The following is a 22,410-nucleotide window of genomic DNA, read 5'->3' as shown; positions in this document are numbered from 1 at the left end:
TTTACAAACAGGAATTTACATTCCCACTGTTCTTTGTTTGACGACGGGGTTGCATCGAGTTGCTGCAGGTACACGGGAAACACTCACATTTTTAGTAAGCGGTGTAAAACAGTATTACATAACCCACTTCAAGGAAGCGATATAAAACTACGTTACACTTCACATCAATTTGAAATTAGCTCATTTTCTACATTTACTAGCCTGAAGCGCCAGAATCATCATGTTTACCTAGTGTGTAATTGTTGTGCTCATCCTCATTTTCAGAAGTTGTCTTCCATAAGAACATCCATTAAGGATTCGTTGTCGAAATTTCGTACACTTGAATTAGACATGCTATATATTCACAAGAATTACACAAACAAGCCTGCCTCTCGAACACACACTCTTCCTGTCCACATGTACCGTACGTACTTTCCCGCCCATTTTACAGCTGAGAGTCAACGATGACGCAGCCTTAGGTTATGTAGGAACGTGGCTGTGCTATCAATGCCTTGAAGGAAGAGCTCTCAACTTATGCCTATAACTAGTATATTTTATGCCTATAGAAGCATTCAACAGTATCCTAGTGAAGTCACAGCTCGCTGAAACGGCAGCTACAATTTTTTATCTACAGTGCAATCGTGCCCCTAGATTCTCTGAGCTCCGTCAGCAGCAATGAATTAGCGCGCCCGTAGTTTCTACGAGCGGCGTCTCCAATGTGTTAATAATAGCCCAGAGATTTTCAATAGGGTTAAGATCTGGTGAGTTCCCTAGCCAGGGGAGAACACTGACCTCCTCCTCAGCCAAATAATTCAACAATGACTTTTCCGTGTGACAGGGAGCTCCATCCTGCATCATGACAAATTCCCCATTTGGAAACAAGCCATTTGCTTTTGGCAGAAGTACTTCTGTCAGTATCCTAAGGTACTGATACTGATTCATAGTTCCCTCTACAATATAAATATCTCCAGGGCTCCACACTGACATCATTCCCCAAACCATCATACTGGTTGGGTGTTTAACACTTTGTTGAAAACAAACAATGTTGGATTCCTTGTTCAATCTCCTCCTGATGTATTGGGAGGATTCATCGCAAACAGAGAAAATGGATATATTTGTAAAGACACCTGGAAGGAAAACAGACCCCTTTGTACCATTCAGCTTATGACTGACATTCAAGGAGAGGGGGAAACAGTTCCATACATAACATTAACATTTTTTTTTTTTGCTAGGGGCTTTATGTAGCAGCGACACAGATAGGTCTTATGGCGACAATGGGATAGGAAAGCCTAGGAGTTGGAAGGAAGCGGCCGTGGCCTTAATTAAGGTACAGCCCCAGCATTTGCCTGGTGTGAAAATGGGAAACCACGGAAAACCATTTTCAGGGCTGCCGATAGTGGGATTCAATCCTACTATCTCCCGGATGCAAGCTCACAGCCGCGCGCCTCTACGCGCACGGCCAACTTGCCTGGTTAACATTAAAATGAACTTCCAAAAATTCTCAATATGTGACATTTTACTCTAGCAGGCCTCCTCAAGTAATTAATCCTTCTAAATAAAATTTTGATGTCTATTGTAGAAATAAGTAAATAAAATGATTTACCTTTTGCCAATCTAATTGGGTCCAGTGTTTGAGGCCTCTAGCCAACTGAAGGCCCTTCACAGCCATTGAAGGAGTGATCTTGGCTCTTTATCTACGCCGACGAGTTTGAAATCCTTCCCTACCGAGTGTTCTTTGCACTGTCCTTGGCGACACATCCACTCCATACTCATGCATCTTGAGTGAGAGTTCCTTATTAGTTGATTTCCTGTTTTGTAGGAGAAGATTTTAAAGTTTTCTCATGCCTCTGTTTACGTCCACATTTCCCACTATGATTCCGTTGGAATTCTAGCCCTTTACCGCACTGTTTTTGATTCTCCCAACAGATTTTTGGGATATATTCAGTTTTTGTGCTATGGCCCCCTGCAAGTAAGTCTTTTATTGTAAAAGAACACGTGTAACTGCTATTTTCCGAGGACATAGATCGCTGCCTTACCCATAACCTCACTTTTGATTTGTGACACAACTTCACACTAAAATTTGAAAATACAGTATCTGTTTAGTGTATCCTGTATATAAAACACACAAGATAATAATTCTCTAAATTAATAGAAGCATTTAACTTCCAAAAACACACTAATTCATTTAATATTTACGATAAAATACTTCACGCTTAAGAGGCTGATTTTCGTAATCCACAAATGAAGCACCAGCTGACTGCAGTGCTACCACAACAAACCAATACCCAAGATATTGTTAAGTGAATAATATTAGCATTAAGTATGTTTAATGAAGAGTATTTTATTGAGGAACTGTACTTATTCACTTTTTTCACCTTGAGTCTAATAACTAGGCCACCCTCTGTTCATACCATCACATCATGTATAGAAAGATATTAGGATTAACACGATAACACAGTGTGGAAAGAGGAGACAAGGACAAACGTACAAACACAAGAGAAAAAGGAAAATACTGCTTTGCATAGAAGGGCTCTCTTCTTACCAATCCCAGTTCTTCTTCTCCGCTTGTTTCTGCTTCTCAGCTACATCAGGAGAGTGAACTTCTACATTTACTGAGGGACCAACTCGACTGATTTTCAGCCCTGATGTGGGAAGTGTTAAGATAGAAAGAAAGCTGGATAACGACAGGGAAATGGAAAAGACAAAAATCAAAATGGTAAAAGATTAGGACAGAGAAGGGTGTAAGCCCAATACGTCAATACTGTGTTATAGGCTATTCTCCTGAGATAAGGTCCTAAAATATTACCATATATGATAAGTAAATAAATTGTGGTGCTTGTTAATTATTTGTATCACAGAAAGAAACTGCACACTAACTCAAAGGTCATAACAGCAACATTTTAAATTTTGTATTACACTGTAAATACCTGTTCCATAAGCAGCATGAATGATGAGGCCGGAGGAAATTTGTAACTGAGGAGTAAAACTACTGGCACAATGCCAAGCAAGGCTTGACAAGCCATCAAGGCACACAGCCAACCCCAGTCCCAAGCTCTTAATAAAATGGCTGCAAAGAAACAGAAAACATGCAACAGCATAATATAACCACAACCACAAGAAGGAAAGATTAATATTAAAAGAGAACCTAAGACACCAAGAAAATAGCAAGTGCTAGTGCTGACATGCCATTAGAGGAATGAGGCTGGGATAAAAGCCCACGTCCCAAAACATAGATCTCACTGAAGTAATGAGCAGGAAAAGCAAAAATTTACTAGTATTACCAATCTTTCAACATAATCTCTCCAGACATTTCTCCCATTATGCCACCAAATTCAATGTGCCTCCTCCACAGAACTCTGTTCCCGGGAAGTACGGCACAACTGATTCCATTTCATCTAAACTGAAGCACTGACCTCATAGAAATTTATTGAGAGGTCTGAAGAGGTGACAATGCTCGCCCCCACACTGCGGCTTCCATTCGTGCAAAAATCATGATGCCTGGCTGTGAGGAACTCCTATCATCTACCATATCTTGCACCATTTGACTTTCACCTCTTCAGACGGAAGAAATATCGCAACCTTGTTACTATGTTGAAGAAAACCTGTAGATTTTTTTATTTATTTTCCTTTTTTTTACTATTCATCAAATATTTCCTTTAAAAAGTGTGTTATTTTTAATCAAATTTTTTTTGCATCAGCAAGTATTACATACCAGGTGTATGCATAACTTTTTGCCAGTTTTTGTGGAAAAAAAAAAAAAAAAAAAAAAACAATTGTCAAGGGAAATTCATTTTTTGTTTATTCAAAACACTGGTCATTGGCTTCTACACAGTTCGCCCATCTTTCAGGTAAGTTATGAATACCGTGTCAAAAAACTGCTCGTCTTTTGCAGCAAACCATTCGTGGAGCCATTTTCCAACTTTCTTGAAATTGGTGAAGTAATGCCCCATTCATGCGAAGAGGTAATAGATGGCGCCAGGTCAGGGTGGTACCGCAAGTGCGGAAAAATGTCCCAACCGGGCGATTTCAAGGTGGTTTTCACTGGTTTTGCCGTTTGAGATGCCGCATTACCATGTAACAAAATCACTTTGATTTGTCTTCTGGCCCATTCCGTCTTTCGATCAATGCGTGATTTAAATTAATCATTTGTTGACGACAGCGTTGTGAATTAATGGTTTCGCCGGGCTTCAAGAGTTCATAAAACCAATATCGCTCTGGTCCCACCAGACACAAACAATAGTCTTCTTGCCAATTAGAACAAGTCTCACATGAAAAAATTAACATCACAGGCAGACTCGTCCAGAATATGCTGCTGAAAAAGAAATAAACTTCAGCAGGCAGGCAACTGAGAAAAAAATATAATTTGAATCGGCGGATATAGCCACATTCCCCACCGAGCAAGCGGCGTGTAGCCACGGACCTCGCCGCATCGCACACCGAACGGGTTAACACTGCCAGAGAAAAATACCACAAGGCCCTACTTCATTTACTGTTCAGTCTTGGTTTATCATCCCCCTCAATAAACGCAACACTGTCTTCAAACAAAAATTTGTACAGGATTCTTATGTCCTTCACTTTCTATTGGATGAAGTCCAGGGGAATGGTATTTTCAATGGTGTAAGGCTGAAATTTGCAGTGAAGGTGTGAGAACACAAAACAGGACCACCTCCCATTATGTTTATGATCACATACTGCATTATTGTGAATGGGATATTTCTGCATACTGGCTTGTCCAGAAAGAATGAAGATAAAAACATATCCCAGCCTAACAACAACAACAATAATAACGTTATTTGCTTTATTAACTAGAGAAAATGGCGGACAAACTTCTGCATTCTGCGCAAAACAGGCCCATACGTCTATGTTCACTTTTACAAATACTTATAAAATCTTACAGGTTCCACCTTTTTCAATAAGAAAACAATGTTGTCAGGTGTTTTACAACATATCATTAATTGCAGTACTAGTTTTGGCGCTAATTACAGCGCCATCATCAGCTGCGTGACAGTAAAAAGAAACTTGGCAATACACATAAAATATACAACATACGGTATTCATACAAGTAACTCCTTAATTTCTTGTGTTAAATTGTGTTAAGTTAAAAATTACCCCAGGTTACTACAAGTTAACAACTTGGGGTCAAAACATTAAAAACATAAGTGAAAAATCTCATCTCAAGATAATGAGTTGGATTCCATTATTTAGTAATACTTAATACTTTTTACGCTCTGTACATCAGTTCATTGGCATTGAACTCCAAGGTCAAACACAATATTAGAGTTAAACAGTACAGATCTAAATTCAAATTCATGGTATTAAAATGTTCATTCACAGTTATAATACTTTAAAAATCTTATGCGTATAAAAGTCGTGTTATGTTATAAATAGTAAAATACGCCGTCTTCTGAAACTTGGTGGTTGTAGCAAAATGTAAAACTTGTGTTGTTTTCAGATTAGGTAGAACTGTGACAATATATGCCCTGAAGATGTTAAATAGACTAAGCTTCTCAGTTCAATACAGGATCCCTGCAATGACGAAAGCCCAATATTAACGAAGGGAGACTGGTTGCAAAACTTGTCATATTAAACTTGTTTTTAGTAAACTCACCTTAACAGCCATAGACTTAGTGCAGCGCCTGCAGCACAAGGAGTGTGGCCTGTTCGTGTCATGTGTGTTGTGCGGAGAGACGTTAAGGAGGGGAAGTAGGGGTGGCCGGGGGAAACGCTTATGGAGTGATAGCGGAGCAGGGGTCCGGCAGACATTATGGACAAAAATAATAATACGAAAAACTATTGCGTGGAGCTCGAAAAACGGTAGAATTTCCTAGAAATCTTAACTTGGTAAGCAGTGTGATCAAGAAATCAAATAAGACTTAGCGTTTCTGAAATTTCATTTAAATTAAGATTAGCATTGTAATACTGGTCTAAATGTATGAAACACGCCTCTGTAATGTCGAGCATAGGCCCATTACTTAGCGTCTCCATAATCTCAAGGTCTTGCTCTATGTCCGTGAACTTGTGCTTACGATCGTGGACATGCTGGCCTACAGCTGAGAATCTATTATATTTCACAGCATTAAGGTGTTCATTATACCTAACACTGAAACTACGTCCAGTTTGCCCTAAATATCCACTGCCCCCGTCTTTACATTTGAACCTATACACCCCAGACTTAGAGTATGGATTAAATCTATTAATTGCTGATGTACTATGTAAAACTTCTGCACTTCTGTTATCTGTTTTGAAAGAGATCCTGACATTCAGTTTCTTAAAAATATTTGTGATCTTATAAACTTCTTTATTAAACGTAAATCAAAGTGGTGTGAGGGCGATGTTTAAATTTACTAATTATACGTTCTATAAAGTCCCCTTTAAAACTGTTAGCCTTGGCCATTGACTGGATGATGTTCAGTTCTTTGTCCAAGTTGCACTTAGACATTGGTACAATGAAGGCACGATTCAGCAGGTTATTGTAGGTCGCGTATTTGTGAGCTTGGGGGGGAGTCAAATCATGCCATATTGTGACGGAAATCTGGCATTTTATAGAAGTGTGACAGACTATAACTAGCTCAGAAAGAAAGAGAATAGAAGCTTATGAAATGTGGTGTTACAGAAGAATGCTGAAGGAGAGATGGGTAGATCGAATCACGAAGGAAGAGATACTGAATCAAAATTGGTGAGAGGAGATTGATTTGGCTAAATTTGTTCAGAAGAAGAAATAGAATAATAAGACACATCTTAAGATAAAAAGGACTTGTTCAGTTGGTTTTGAGGGCTGTGTAGACAGTAAGAACAGTAAGGGTAGATCAAGGTATGAACATGACAAGCAGATTAGAGCAGATGTAGGATGTAGTTAAATGAAAAGGTTAGCACAGGATGGAGTGGCATGGAGAGCAGCATCAAACCAGCCTATGGAATGATGACTCAAGCAACAACACATCATTCCTTCTGGATGTTTTCCATTGCTGACAGTGTAAGCTATAATTACAGAATTACTCTGTGCTATTTTCAACAACAACAACAACAATAATCTGTGGCTGCATTATTAAAATTTTTTTTTTCAAGTCCTGAAAGTAATTTAGAAGCTGAAAAAAATCTTTTGACATTTAGCTCTGATGTTTTCTGCAGGAACTTACACTTTGGAGTAAGACTAATTCTCTGATAGCACCAATAGCTGAAGCATGGGTATACAGTTAATGTCGTAATCATCATTCCCAGCCATATCATTGCCACATGACTGAGTCCTCCAAAATTCCACTGAATAAGGGACAACCCCAAATTCAACCTAAAAAAAACAAAAAAAAAAAAAAAAAAACAAATCTACAGAACATAATTGAAAATAATTCCAAGTAATGTACATCCTAAATTTAAAATCTTCAGTAAATATATTTTATAATTGTATTTAAACACATATTTAAACTTCTTAATAATAATAATAATAATAATAATAATAATAATAATAATAATAATAATAATAATAATAATAATAATAATTCATACTAACTCTCCAGTGACAAACACATCATAAATCGCCGTGTGTAAGAACAGTATCATCAAAATTACAATAAAGATGTTATATATTGTTCTGAAATGGCGAATTTCGAACAGGTAAGTTAAGACCGACTCCCTAGGTAAGAATTGCTTGTCGGGGAGATTTCCATCTTCAGATGGTTTCCTGAAAAAAGTAAAAATAAAGAAAAATGAGAACTAATACCAGTATTAAACTTCCTTTAGTCTCTGAAACAAAACTGACAGGTTTCAATTAATGTAAAATATCTTGTGCAGTGTATATTACTATCATGTTCCCATTTCAACGAATAGGCATACACATATTGATTTAAGTTTTCAAAAAAAAATTAATACTACATGACTGTTGACACTATGATCATAGTTAAGAAAGAATTTAATGAAAGCCACCTCTGTGAGAAGTTGGAAATTCTGTAGGCCTCTTCCGTTATGTATTGCAAGAATGTCTCCATGCCACTATCCCACCTTGGTCTATCAGAATGAGCAGAAGAACTAGTCTCATCACACTCTGAATTTAAGTGTGCCTGCTAAGTGGACGGTATCAATGTAGCCTATAGTGACTAATCATACCACAATCCACTGTTACCTGTTCTTGTATATAACCAAACACAATACTGCCCTGTATTTAAAATGGTTAAATACAGAATTACCAGGCTTAGCAGATTTCCACGCTTGAAGGTCTCTCCATTTCCCATCACCCCCAATTTCTACTGAAAACCTTCAAATGAGAAATGTACTAGAAAATTGAATTTATGAACTGCAGCTAGTTCAGAACTTTTCAAACAGAATAGAAGATATTCTGCTTCAAAATACACTTATGTTCCTATGAACTATACACAAATACAGTAGAGACAATACATGACACTCAGCGAGATAGCGAGGGACAGCTATTAGAGCTCTCTCTAGCGGGTAGACCTGAGAACTACTGATTCTGTCATAAGAGCACGTTTATTTGTGTGTGAAGTTTTTGGTGTTATTTATGCGTTTTCAGTGAGGTGACATAATTAAATAGAAGCGTGTGTCATTCCTTGATATCTCCTCTCAACATGAGGGGAAAGGTATGTGCTGTGTTTGGCTGCAGTAACTATGAAGTAGAGAAGAATGCGCGGTCTTTCTTTCGCTTCCCTTGTGACAAGAAAATGTAAGTAATTTTGTGTTTGCATATATATTCTTCCAGTGACAAGAGATTTTTATAGTACTTGATAATCTTCTGACCTGCTCGAACCATATTTTAACTGGCTTAAAATATAATATGCATATTTTATTGTATAGTGCAGCAGTTAACCTTCAATACCGATGTGCTGTTGTAGGAGTGATCTGTGGGTTTTGAAATGTCACAGAAGTGATTTGGATAAGGTGTACAAGAAAATGCATATTCGTATGTGTGTGGCTTGTGTTCCAAGTTACCCCATTTGGAATATCGTAATGTGTTGTCAAGCACTGAACAAAATATAGGTGACTTAAGAAATGTACACATTTTGTTGAAGCAGTATGATGATCCAAATTTACTTTACCCTAATGTAATAGCAAGTACTGCTTATAGGGAAGTATTGTATGTTTTATAGGCTAATTTTATAGATTTTCTTTCTGTTAGTAGGCTTCGTGTTAAGAGGAAAATTTGCCAGCTTTTAAATGTTAATTCATTGCATCATGTGTGTAAGGAATGTGCCGATATTTTTATTGACAAGTGTCTTAATGTGATGATAAAATGTTTTTAAATGAGAAAAAAGACAAATCTAACCATAAAAGTTCAGGCAGGAATGCTAAAGCAAAAAAAAAAAAAAAAAAAAAAAAAAGTAATACATAAATGAAAGATCAAGCCATTTCACAGCAGTCAATTTCACATCTTGTTTGTATGTCTAATTTCAGTCTTTAAATAATAACCTTTTAAATAATTCTTCATTCATTTATCCAGAATTGCTCTAGCAACTTCTAAGTTATTATCTCAATAACACTTTCTTTCTAGACGTAATTTATTTATCCATTTTCATATATGCATTTCCATTAATATTTGAATTTAGCGCGACTTTTCAGGTCAAGTCACTAGGAGCGCCACCGTCGAATTCTCTCCCATTTTAACAAGGCTAAATCAGTAAGTGTCGTGTATTGTCTCTACTGTATTTGCTATACATCATGAGAATAGGTTCTCTTTTAACAGTACTGTGTCCAGGATAACCAAACGTCGGGCATCCCACTATTTAATCAGCTGTAGTTTGTGCTGTGTTTCACAAACAGTGCACATGTTATTAAAGTCCAGAGAACAAATTCATCTTTGAGATTGTGAGGTAACAAGAGATGAACATCTGGTCATTTCCTTATCTCTACACGCTGGTGTGATATTTACCTACCTACCGGATGTCCCTGTCAGTAAAAAGTACACTTCTTGCCTGTAAGCAAGTCTGTCACAACCACCTCCCCCTTCCCTTCCATTCACTACAAGCTGCCAATGCACTTCAAGTAGGTCTACTAGCTACCTTTGTTTATTTTACAGCAATACTGGTTATTGTTATGCCAGAAAAATTCCTGCTACAGTATATGACAGACAGTACGACCTGCGACTGTCCGGCCGAGGGTTGGGCAGCCAGTACCAAACCTGAAAGGGTGAACCAATGGCTATGGGCAAAAGAGTTCCCCTTAGGTGGTTTGATGAAGCCTTTGTGTAGGAACTAACAAATCTGTAACAAACCACTGCCTTGCAAATGTGGCAGGGGACTGCTTAAGGCTAAGGGAGAAAAATTCAGAAAGAAAAATCCTCTTCAGCGATAGGCCTAGCAAGACGAGAGTACTGAGCAAATTGCTTTCAACCAAAAAACAAGCCTGAGAATGAAAAATAACTAAAGACGAAACTTCAAGTACTTTTGGAAATAATTATGACTCCAAATATATAAGAGATCAGACCAAATGTAGATGAAATAAGAGAAAAACGAGCCTGAGTTGGTACCTTGAAGATATTAACAATGACTGGAAAATGTAATGAAATAACAGATATGAAGCACAGACACATTAACATCTTGGGTATAAGTAAGTTAAATGGAAGGGATGCAACACAAAACTACTGACTGATGGATATAAACTGTACTGGTGCAGAAACAAGACAGAAGCAAGGTATGGAGTTGGCATTGTTTTTGTCAAAGACACTGACTGCATTTCTGATGTTACTTTCATTAATGAGAGGATTATTAAAGTGAAGGTGTTTTTGAAAGGAGAATATCTAACCCTCAGCAGGGTTGTAGTGACGAAGAAAAGCTGAACTTCCTCCAACAACTAGAGGACAGTATAAATGAGGAGAATGTATTACAAGTAGGCGACTGTACTAATGCCCAGATAGGAGTAAAGCAAACTTGATATGAAGGGATGATGAGGCCTTTCAGATATGGTACAAGGAACATGGAAGGAAAACTTCTACTAGATCACTGCTTGAGGAATAACTGACTGATAAAGAACACATGCTTACAGAAGAAAGAAAGTTATAAAATATGGTACAGTTGGGATGGTGGCTATAAGTCTGTAATAGATTACATAATAGCTGACCTTAGGTGTGGAGAACGAGTGCGAGATGTGAAAGCATTCCTACGGAATGTCTCGATAGTGGCTGACCTGACAGAATCAAAGCGCTGAAGACAAAGACAAAGAAGAGAATACCAAGGATTAAAGACTGGAAGCTAAAGGAAGAGGACTGTAAACAGAAGTTCCAAGAAATGATCAAAATCAAGTTACCAATATCAGAGTCCAGCTGTAATAATGCAGAATGGAGTAATTTTAAAACTAGTTTCATCAGTAGTGCAGAAGATGTGTATGGAAGAATAAGCAGGAAAGTAATGAATAAAATAACGTTCTGGTGGAATGACAGAGTGAACGAGGCAATAGAAAAATGAAATAAGGCCAATAAAGTGAACAATGTTGAATGAGCCAGAAGTAGTGACAGCAGTCAATTGAAAGATGGGGAATTAAAAAAGCTAGAACATGAATATCAAAATAGGAAATTAGAACTAAAAAGGAATGTTTTAATTCAAGATGTGTGCGCGATGTGATATTTTAATAGTTACAAAGTTTGTTCTGAGTACATATACACGATCAGATACCACGAATTATCCAGTGTCATTAAAAGTTTAAATATATATCCTTGTTCTCTTTTTGTTTTTTTGAACTTTGATGGCTTAAGATGTCTTCAAATGAGGATGAAATGTACCATGATTTAATGTTCTGAAAGGAATAAACTGAATTTGTAAAGATTGGAATTCTCCTTAAAGCATCATAACACCTTTCAGCAGTCATTTGACTTTGACAGTTTAGTTTAGTTTATTGCCTTTCTTATATAGCAGGGCTCAGGCTATGAAGATTGCTATTATGCCAGACCATATTATACAACACCTTTATACAATTTATAGAATAATGTACATAAAATCATTTTTTACACATATTTCTAAAAATCACAAAAATTAATTTACTTAACCTCTATAATTTTGTATCCTTATTGATAATTAAGAACAAAATATTACTTTTTTACACTAGTGAGATCTACCTTTTAACCGATTTGAGTAACACACTAAACATTTCCTTTTAAATAGCCTCGGATTGCCTATCCCTCTAATTTCAGCTGGGATTGAGTTCCAGGAATGTACGGTAGCAGGTGTGAATGAGTCATCGTACGAGCTACTGTGCTGAATGGGAATGGACAAGAGGGAATGTGTGGATGACCTGGAGGGAGCTCTATCAGAAGGGGAGAGGTATTTAACCCGACGAGTGCTACACCCGCCTATAGACGGGCTGACGCAGCCGATCCACCAGTGCTACGCCCGTCTATAGACGGTGCACGAGAATTTTAATTTTTTTTAAGTTTCGCGGTTCACTTACGAGTGCGAATTTGATCTCTGACATGTTCTGCCAACTGTTAGGCATTACGTAGAAGTGTGTATGGTAGCGACATCTAGTAGCGCTTCAAAGAAACTGATGCGGCTGGCAATAGGCAGTTGTTTTCTCCCACTGCGTGCGGAACTTTCTCCTTGTATCGTTGTCAGTGGCTCCTGTGAAATTGAGCCGTGAGCATGTCGCTTCACAAGGTCCGTGCAACGGTCAGGAATATCTTCATGTTCGCCTTGTGGTGGGCGAATAAAACTGAACCTGGCAGAGCTAATGAGGTTAAAGCCTTCTCTACTCTTATTTTTGGCCATCCAGAAGATTAATTTTATTTTATGGAATACCTACAAGACACGAGGTAAAAGCACGTGGTAAGGTATGCCAACCTATTTTGCAAGAAATTCATGCGAGTACACTAATATGAATGACTTCTACAGCTGAATCTTGTGCAAAAAAAGTGAAATCAGTGAAACCTTCCCAATGAAAATTGCTACTGTTTTATTTAAAACAGACGAAATTATGTACATTGGCAATATGGCGCGTGTCTCAATGACGTTTCAATCTTTTGCTTCAGCCATGCATTGGTCGTTATTGAGAGAACTAATGTTCCTCTACCGGTATTTGAAATTTTAATTATTTTACCTAATGCTGCATGTGTAACGTTGTTATTATTGGTATGCATTAATTTTAAATAGTGTTTTTGGTTCAAATTTTATCTCCTCTTATTCTTACTTTAAATTGTTATTCTATTTTAAGTTTGTTATAATTCTCTTACAGATCAGACTGCAGATTTTGTTTTTCTTTTCTCATTTTATTTATTTCCAAGCTGTGTGAAATTTATAGCCTGTAATAATTGCATGCTTCGATTTCCATTATTACTATCATTACTGTATTATTTTTACATCAAGTATTTAATTTTGAGCATTGGTCATTCTGTGTTTCCCAATTCATGTCTAAGCTTTATATTGATGACCTAAAAATCAATATAGCTTTACTATTTCAGGCATGTCCGCCTCCATAGTGTAACAGTTATTGTTATTAGCTGCCCTCATCGGGGGGGGGATTTAGATTCCTGGTATTACCGGAAATTTAAGAATGGCAGGAGGGCTGGTATATGTGGTTGGAATGGTACATGCAGCTCACCTCCTTTGGGGGTGTGCCTGAAAGGAGCTGCACCACCTCGGGATGACGACACGAGTTTTTGTCTGGCTCCATGGCTAAATGGTTAGCGTGCTAGCCTTTGGTCACAGGGGCCTCGGGTTCGATTCCTGGCAGGGTTGGGAATTTTAACCATAATTGGTTAATTTCCCTGGCACGGGGACTGGGTGTGTCGTCTTAATCATAATGTCACCCTCATCACGACGCGCAGATCACCTACGGGCGTCAAATCAAAAGACCAGCACCTGGCGAGTCGAAGACCTCGGACACCTCCCAGCACTAATAGCCATACACCAATTCATTTCAGGCATCATAAGTCCATATGAAAGCAAACAAGTGCTCCTTTAAATGTTATTTTCTTGCGTTTTATGCCTTACTCTTCTTGGCCACGTTTCATTTAACTTCGGTTTTGGGGTCTGTGTTCATTAAGTTAACCTCCTCCCATTTTTCTTGTAGGCTTTTCTTTAAACGTTATATGGGTGGAACTTTTTTTTGGGGGGGGGGGGGCGGAATTGGTTTGTTAATATTGATTCAGTTTTGTATTTGTGTGGAATATCAACTGATGTTTGGTGGTGTTCTTAATTTATAGCTTATTTGTGGGTTATGTCATGGTATTGTTCCTGATTCATTTGTACACGATAATCTAAGGTAATTGGGGGGGGGGAAGGTATCTCATATTTGGAATAACTCTGATTATATGGAGCAACACGGAAAATTGTGAAATAGGAAAAAATCCGGCAAACATTTAAGCTCAAGTCCTGCATTGTCATTTCTTATAGAGTTATGGATTAAGGTTATTTTTTGAAAAAGTCCTTAACTGACTTATGTTTCTGAATTTTTGCATCATTTATGTGCAACAATGTCACACGATCACTTAAAGAGGATGTTTCTGCGAGTTGCCTTGGGTCGTTGTCCTATATAGCGTAGTGACGCCAACGCAGTGAGACCCTCACTATGAGACATATTTGGAGCTGTCTCTACTAAAACCTCTTCCTCGTTATCTTCTGTTGGTTTATTCAACATTACAATGATTGATGTGTCAAAGTTCATATAGTTCATCACTCTTCATCCATTCCATAACTTTGATTTCACTAGCATCTTTACATCCAGGTATCTGTGAGATTAGACCTGACAAGTCTGGTATATCATTGCTGTCATCAGAGTAACTGTCAGCAGACACAGCACTTCCTAAAATCTTCCTTCATTATCTTGTGTGTCTGGCTTCACTTCGTACCATGATTCTGCTAACCAATACACTACATTCCTTATGGTTATCTCTCTGAGGAAGTTTGTGATGTTTTCCTGACGGTCTGTTGCTTCCAGGAATGAACATAGTGGGCGGTGCCAGTACTCTTTGTTTTAAAGACATTCCTGGCTTGTATCAAACTTGTTTCATTTCCTGGCAAAATAAAGCATGAATTCCATCACATACTGTTCATCTGGATGTGACCCTGCATTGTTCAGCAATAAAGCTGCTTTAATAGGCAGACCCTTCTTTCTGAAAAACATTTTCGTTTCAGACACAACAAACATACCTGCAATTTCAATAGAGGGGAGTGACGGTACGATGACATGCGGGAGTAAGCAGGGAATGAAAAAATCAAGAAACACTGTTTTAAATTTGCAAAAATGAAAATTCAAATAACACTAATATAACGGAGCATTGGATTTCCCAGACTCGAATTTGTGAGACTACTGTAATACCTTTGAAAACAGTTTTCATTTTGCTGGTGATTTTCGTCATATGGTGTTAAGTAATTTGGGGGGCGGGGGGTAGTTAACTTGTACACTTATTAGTGCTTCACTAGGATATACTATGCAACTACATTATCCATTTAATTAACCTTGATAAATTCTAAATTGGAATTCAGCCATTAAAGGGATCATTTAACTATTTATTACCTTGGAGGAATTATGCTACGCAATCGAATTAATCACATTTAAAATTTTCCAAGGACCTCCTCTTTGTTCAGTTGACATTTCCATTAGTTTAATTTCTTAAATTATTATCTCTTATCCTGTTTTTCATTTATTCATTCTAGGAAGAAGGTATGTCAATTTTATTATTTTCCCAGCCTCTTAATCTTGTTGGGTGGTGTAGGTTTTTTCTGCATAGCTTTCACTGGGGCTGGTTGGTGCTGAAATGCTTTCCCAACGTAGGTCACTGTGTTATGCTTCCTGTATGAAGCTTTTGTCCATGTGTTGTTTTCTGTGATTTATTTCTGTGTTACCTTGGGTTTCTGTTTCAGTCTGAGCTTCCTCGTCCAGTCCGTTATTCTATTAGGCACTTCCTATATCTCCAGAGTGAAGAGCATCCCCAAGTGCAGGACGTCAGCATAACATAGCTGTACTTTTATATAATCATTTCTAACATTTTATTGCCAAATGAGCAATCTTTTTTCTACATGTTCACATCAAGAACATATTCTTGTCAAGTTATCAGCATTCTTTTTCTTCATTGTAAATTCAAATTTGTAACCATGAGTTTTTAACATCCAGAACATTTTATTCAGCTTCAAATGATTTCAAGAAGTTTTAACAAGACTGTTTCAATGAATTATGAATGTATGTCTTATTTAATTCTTTTGCAGCTGAAGATGACTCAATGAGCTAAAACTTGTACTGTTTTTTAGTTGACTCTTAATAATGATAAATGAACTTGTAAAGCTTTTAAAAGTGAAATATATACAGTATTGAATAGGTGAGGGGAAAAAATATATATTCTGTTTAAGATAATTTTGTAATTTTCTGCAGCAGAACCAAGAATTCAATTGAAAATGTGTTTTTCAATTGTCACTAGTAGTTTATCTTACATGTCTTAGGATGGTTCTTCAGGAACACTGTATGTTACCTTGTTTCTTAGGCCATTCTTCAAGATCCTTCAACTCTCCCTTAAGCTCCAAGAATTCTTTGTTGACCACGGTTTGAATGTCCGAATATCACTCACTCCCCAGTGCCTGTAGCCAAGACCATGTGAGCTTGGAATATTTTCCAAGTTACTTCCATCAGAACACGGCAATTCATTTCAATGTATAAATGCACACTTAACTTTGGATATGAGCAGGACAACCATGTCAAACGTGCCGCCATGACACTATGTGCAATCTTTATCACAGTTTGCAATCTGTCTTCAAAGAGTTTTATAATTAACACTGGATCAGCACTCTTTTCTGTCAAAAAAAAACATGATTCTGCTCACCTATCTCAGAATTTACAAAATATTTTCCAAAGTTAAGTTTCTTCTAATATAAGCAATCAAGAAAATTGCAAGGAAATTTGAACCCAAGATGTGATGGTTGATAAAATATAAAAAGCTATATAGCACTAACACAAAAGAAGAGGGATGAGATTACTCTGAATGTCTCCCTAGGTCTGCATATCACGCTAAAATCTTTTGCACCCAAAACCATTAGAAATGAACTTAATTTCATGCACTGGAACTTCAAGATCCAGTAGACTGGGCGCAAATTTATAATTGGCTTTCACTGTCCGAGAGACAGTTTAATGGATTGACAACGTATCTTTTTTTGATGAATGTGAGCACCACCTAAGGGTGATTGCCGCTGCCTGCTACTACACCATTACTACAAAGAGGATTATTGGCCCAAGACTAGAGACGGGAACCATGAAGTCAGTTGTGGAGTTCAGGTGACTTTAGTTGCACAGAGGTGTGAATACCGGCACTGTAGTGTACCCAACAAATGCTGAACAACTGATCAATGTCCGCTATGGACTTCACTGGTTTACAACCAGTATTTGAGTCCTGTGTGTAAAACAGAGTTTTACAAATTGCTTTACATCGCACCAACACAGATAGGTCTTATGACGATGGTATAAGAAAGGGCTAGGAGTGGGAAGGAAGTGGCCATGGCCTTTATTACGATACAGCCCCAGCCTTTGCCTGGTGTGAAAATTGGAAACAATGGTAAACCATCTTCACGGCTGCCGACAGTAGGATTCAAACCCACTATCTCCCGAATGCAAGCACACAGCTGAGCTCCCCTAACTGCACGGCCAACTCGCTCGGTGATAAAACAACTCTTCAGATATTTGGTACATACCTCAATGTTATATAACACAAACCATGTAATTTCCTAGCATGATGACTGATTACACACATCTATTGATGGTTTCAGTAGAACTGACATGGGGAACTGGTTGGAATTGGGTTTAAGAAGGGTTTTAATTCCTGTGGAAAACTTGTTGATCTGTACCTAAGAGTTCATATGTTAAGGATGTTCTCAGACAGTCCACAATGCTAGCCATCGTCGGCTGCTAAAAAGGAGGTAATCTATAGACTACTTGAATGAATGGATTCAGATGCTCATCAAAAATGAAATGCAGATTTCATGAAAATTTTAAGCATAATATCTTAATTTCCTGTTTCCAGCTTCTAGGGTTGGGTTGTGAATCAAGGATCTCCATCGCTGCCTGTGTCTCCACCACTCTTCTCCTTTTTTAAGTACATCTTATGGTTTTCCTCCCCTCTTCTCTATGCACTCCCACACTGAATCTGTCCACCTCTTTCGGAGTCTTCCTCGTGGTCTCTTTCCTGTTAACTTATCTGAAAAAGCATTTTTTTCACACTCTCTTCTCCCATTCTCATCATGTGCCCATATGACTTTAGCTTTGTTGTTTCTATCAGGGTGCAAAATCTGAAGAAAAAAAAATGGTGGGGGGAGAGAAGGATCATAGGGCTTAACTACTAATGTTTATTTCAAGGAGTACCCAGCCAGGGAGGGGGTATATAATTCCCTTGTAAGTTAAGTACCCCACCTGCTGAAAAATGTAAATTTAAACTGTTTTTGTTTGAATTCTGTTGTTATAACAAGAATGATGTTCAATGGAAAGTTATTACCGGGTTTCAGATGGACTTGCCAGAGTGAAACATGAAAAATAGGCTGCATGTGCGGAGTTACCACCGCTGCGTTGTTTAATTGCTCAAGGTCCAACAGACATCCTATTATTTATATCTTATGTGTATTATTGATGGTTTTAATGAAAATATGCACAGTAAAAGCATTGACTCAGTAATATATGTTTCATTTTCCTCATTTTGTAATGAAAGAATCACCCCTAAGCAATTTTAGTGGGGTGGGGGGAACCTTTGAAATAAAATCATCAGTGAGGGACCCACCCCCCACATGCGATTTTGCACACTGGTTTCTATCCTGTCTTGAAGTTTCAAGAGTCCTGTCCTTTTCCTTATCTCTTCTTTTCTAATTCTATCCTTTCTGGTCTTGCCCTCGATACCTCTTAGGAATTTCATCTCCGCTGCCTGTATTCTACTCCCCTCTCGTTTTGTTGTAGTCCACAATCCAGCTACGTACGTTAGTATGTGTTCATAATAGGTTGAATACAATACAATACTTTCTTACATTTCTTTAGGACATCTTGGTTCCACAAAATACCCCTTACACTCTGGTAGAAGCAGTTTGCTTGTTGTATTCTTTTCCCAATTTCCTCGGTTATCTTTCCATCTTCTGTGATGACACTTCCCAAGTACTTGAAACTTTTAACCACTTCCAGAATTTTACCATTCAGTTTTATCTTTCTTCTTCCTTCCCCTTGTCACCACTATTGTTTTACTTTTCTCTGTGCTTACTTTTTTTTTTTCTAGGGGCTTTACGTCGCACCGACACAGATAGGTCTTATGGCGACGATGGGATAGGAAAGGCCTAGGAGTTGGAAGGAAGCGGCCGTGGCCTTAATTAAGGTACAGCTCCAGCATTTGCCTGGTGTGAAAATGGGAAACCACGGAAAACCATATTCAGGGCTGCCGATAGTGGGATTCGAACCTACTATCTCCCGGATGCAAGCTCACAGCCACGCGCCTCTACGCGCACGGCCAACTCGGCCCGGTTGTGCTTACTTTCATCCCAAATTTTTCTATCTCTTGATTCCATACATCTACTTGTTTTTTCACTTCCGTTACATCCTCACCCCATATCACTATATCATATACAAACAACATGGCTTTTGTTGCCTATCTTCCCGATCTTTGCTGAATGTTCTTATGAATTTCATTCATGACTATGATGAATAATATGGGGGATAGTACACTTCCCAGTTGGAGACCAGTTTCAACTTAAAACCATTTTGTTTTTCCTATACTAATCTTCACACTACTAACACAATAATTCTACATAGAACTTCCAGTCTGTTAACCTTTTCCCCCTTAATGTGTCCCATACCAACTCTCTGGGCACACTGTCATAAGCTTTCTCAATATTAATAAATGTAATCACTATGTCTTTTCCAAACTCCCATCTTTTCTCCATCATATGTCTTAATGTAAAAATCAGGTCAAACGTTGATCTGTCTTTCCTAAAACCATACTGTTCTTCTTACATTTCTCATAGCTTCCTCAGTCTTCCTTTCAATACTCTCTCAAATATCTTAACTACATGGGCAATAAGGGTGATCCCTCTTTAGTTATTACATTCCTTTTTATCACCTTTTTAAAATATCACGATAATTAAACCTTTTCCCCACTCTTCTGGGATCTCTCTCTTCCTCCAGATTATTCTAAATAATCTATACAGCCACTGTAGCCCTATTGGTCTTGCTGCTTTTATAATTTCTGTAGTTACCTCATCCACTCCTGCTGCTTTACCGCTCTTCATCTTTTGTATGGCTTCTGGCTTCCTCTCTTTCAAACATTAATATCTCCTTTTCTTGTTCTTCTTCTTTCCCCATTGTTTCTTTTTGCTCCTTCTCATCGACCAGTTCACTGTATTTAATATTTAGCAATTCTGAGAAGTATTCTTCCCATCTTTTTAGTATGTCATCTCTTTGCATCAACATCTGCCGTTTCAGTTTTTACAAATTTTGTATCTTCCCTATTTCGTAAACTATTCTTCACCAAACCATACAAAACCTTTTTACTTCCCTTTATATCCTCCTGTAAAGTTTCTATGAAACTTTTCCCAGCTTTTCCATTTCTCTTCTTGTACTATTTCCTTACATACCTTTTTGGCTTCTTTATTTTTCTGCCAATTCTCTGTACTATTGCTGCCAATCCACTTCCTCCAAGCCATTTGTTTCTATTTAACTGCTTCCTTTACCTTGCTGTTCCACCAAGGAGTCTCCTTTCCCTTTTTCCTCCCTGGTAGTCTTCAACAGGTGTTTACTGCACACTTTACAAATCCATTTCTGAAACATGTCCATTCCTCTTCCACCCTGTTCACGTCATCTTTGGGAATGTCTTTCTTCAGAACCTCTTGAAACTTTTCCCTTATTTCTTTCTCTTTTAACTTCCATCCCTTGATTTTTCTTTCCCTTTAACTTCGTTATTTTACCAAGTTTTAATTTGGCTACCACCACTTCATGGTCTCCTTCGAAACATGCGCTTGGCATTGCTGTCACATCTTCCAGTTGTCTACGTTTCTCCTCTACCAGAATAAGATCAATCATTGTCTCTGTCTTTCTTTCTTTCTTTCTATCTCCCCAACCATATCTAGTTATTTTTTGAGAGTTCTTTAAACCAAGTTTTGCCAACAATTAATCTATTCCTTCTACAAAAATCGATTACCAAATCATCATCTTCATCCTGGTTTCTGTAACTATAAGGGCCAATTATCTCTTCTTTTCCCTGTCTGTCCCAACATGTGCATTCATGTCTCCCATTATTACAACCTCTGTCTTCAATACAATTTTCCAGTTCTTCTAGACATTCATCTGCATTCCCCGAATAGGGTGCATAAACCTGTATAAAATCCTCGATTCCACTCTCAAGTCCAGTCACTGATCTGGTCAATTTTGTCCACATATTGCACTAGGTCTTCTCTCAACATAACACCAACACCATTTGTTGCCATCTTTCCTCCACTAAAATATAATCAATACCCTTTCTTCAAATCTTTTTGACCTTTCTCCTTCCATTTTGTCTCACTTATTCCCCATCATTGCTATGTCTTTCTTCTCCACATACTCTATCAGCTCTTCTACCTTGCCATTCAAAGTCATGACAATGATGATACCGAGTGTGATGTCTGGCAGCCCACTTCTCACAGTTCCCCCAGAGCACTGGGAACTACGCGTCACTTCAAGGTGACGCCCTAGCATTTTACGAGACCTCGATTGACTCGCACTCATTTTCTAGGCTGTTTGTATGATGGGTTTGCCACTTCCAAAGGCATTTTATTACCTTCTGACAGGTTCAAATCAGGCTGCCCCTAACATGGAGTCAGACGCCTTTTGTAGCCACTCCCCTGGAGTACATTTTTTTTTGCTAGTTGTTTTACGTCGCACCGACACAGATAGGTCTTACGGCGACGACGGGACAGGAAAGGGCTAGGAGTGGGAAGGAAGCGGCCGTGGCCTTAATTAAGGTACAGCCCCAGCATTTGCCTGGTGTGAAAATGGGAAACCACGGAAAACCATTTTCAGGGCTGCCGACAGTAGGGTTCGAACCTACTATCTCCCGAATACTGGATACTGGCCGCACTTAAGCGACTGCAGCTATCGAGCTCGGTCCCTGGAGTACAGACGCTATGGGTTTGCCCCTTCAGCCATCTCCACCGTACCAAAGTCCATCTTCTCTGCCGTAGATGCCGTTGAGGTCTTCACCCATAACCCACGAAAAGGGCCCTCCATATTTATGACCCCTGGAGAGAGGGTGTCCCAGTATTTTAAAGCCCCCAGGAATTGGGCTACCTGTTTGTCCGCGGGTTGTATTGGGTATTTCAACCAGCCCTACGTACTGTAGGGACCCCCTATCCGCCACCTGGGGACGCGCTCTGTAGGGGTCAGATTCCCCATGTTACTTACTGGAAGTTAACCTCACCCACAAAGGCTGACGTTATTTGTTGCATAATATATTTTAAGCATAATATATTAGAACTAATTCCTGCTTTGTAATTTCTGGACAATATCACATTACTGGTC

At 38.3% G+C, this 22,410-nt stretch overlaps 1 protein-coding gene across 1 annotated transcript in view; it reads right to left on the bottom strand.

The window, feature by feature from the left end:
* Window positions 1-22,410, bottom strand: part of LOC136863323 (sterol O-acyltransferase 1) — a 115,769-nt gene that overhangs the window by 49,869 nt on the left and 43,490 nt on the right. Inside the window, exons 4-6 of the mRNA XM_067139710.2 lie at window positions 7,484-7,654; window positions 7,116-7,264; window positions 2,907-3,046 (exon numbers count right to left, since the gene is read on the bottom strand). Of these exons, the coding sequence (XP_066995811.2) occupies window positions 2,907-3,046; window positions 7,116-7,264; window positions 7,484-7,654 (460 nt within the window). The remainder of the gene's footprint in view (window positions 1-2,906; window positions 3,047-7,115; window positions 7,265-7,483; window positions 7,655-22,410) is intronic.

Source organism: Anabrus simplex, chromosome 2 (assembly GCF_040414725.1).
Source record: "Anabrus simplex isolate iqAnaSimp1 chromosome 2, ASM4041472v1, whole genome shotgun sequence".
NCBI lineage: Eukaryota > Metazoa > Arthropoda > Insecta > Orthoptera > Tettigoniidae > Anabrus > Anabrus simplex.
This window is presented reverse-complemented; position numbering and strand designations above follow the sequence as displayed.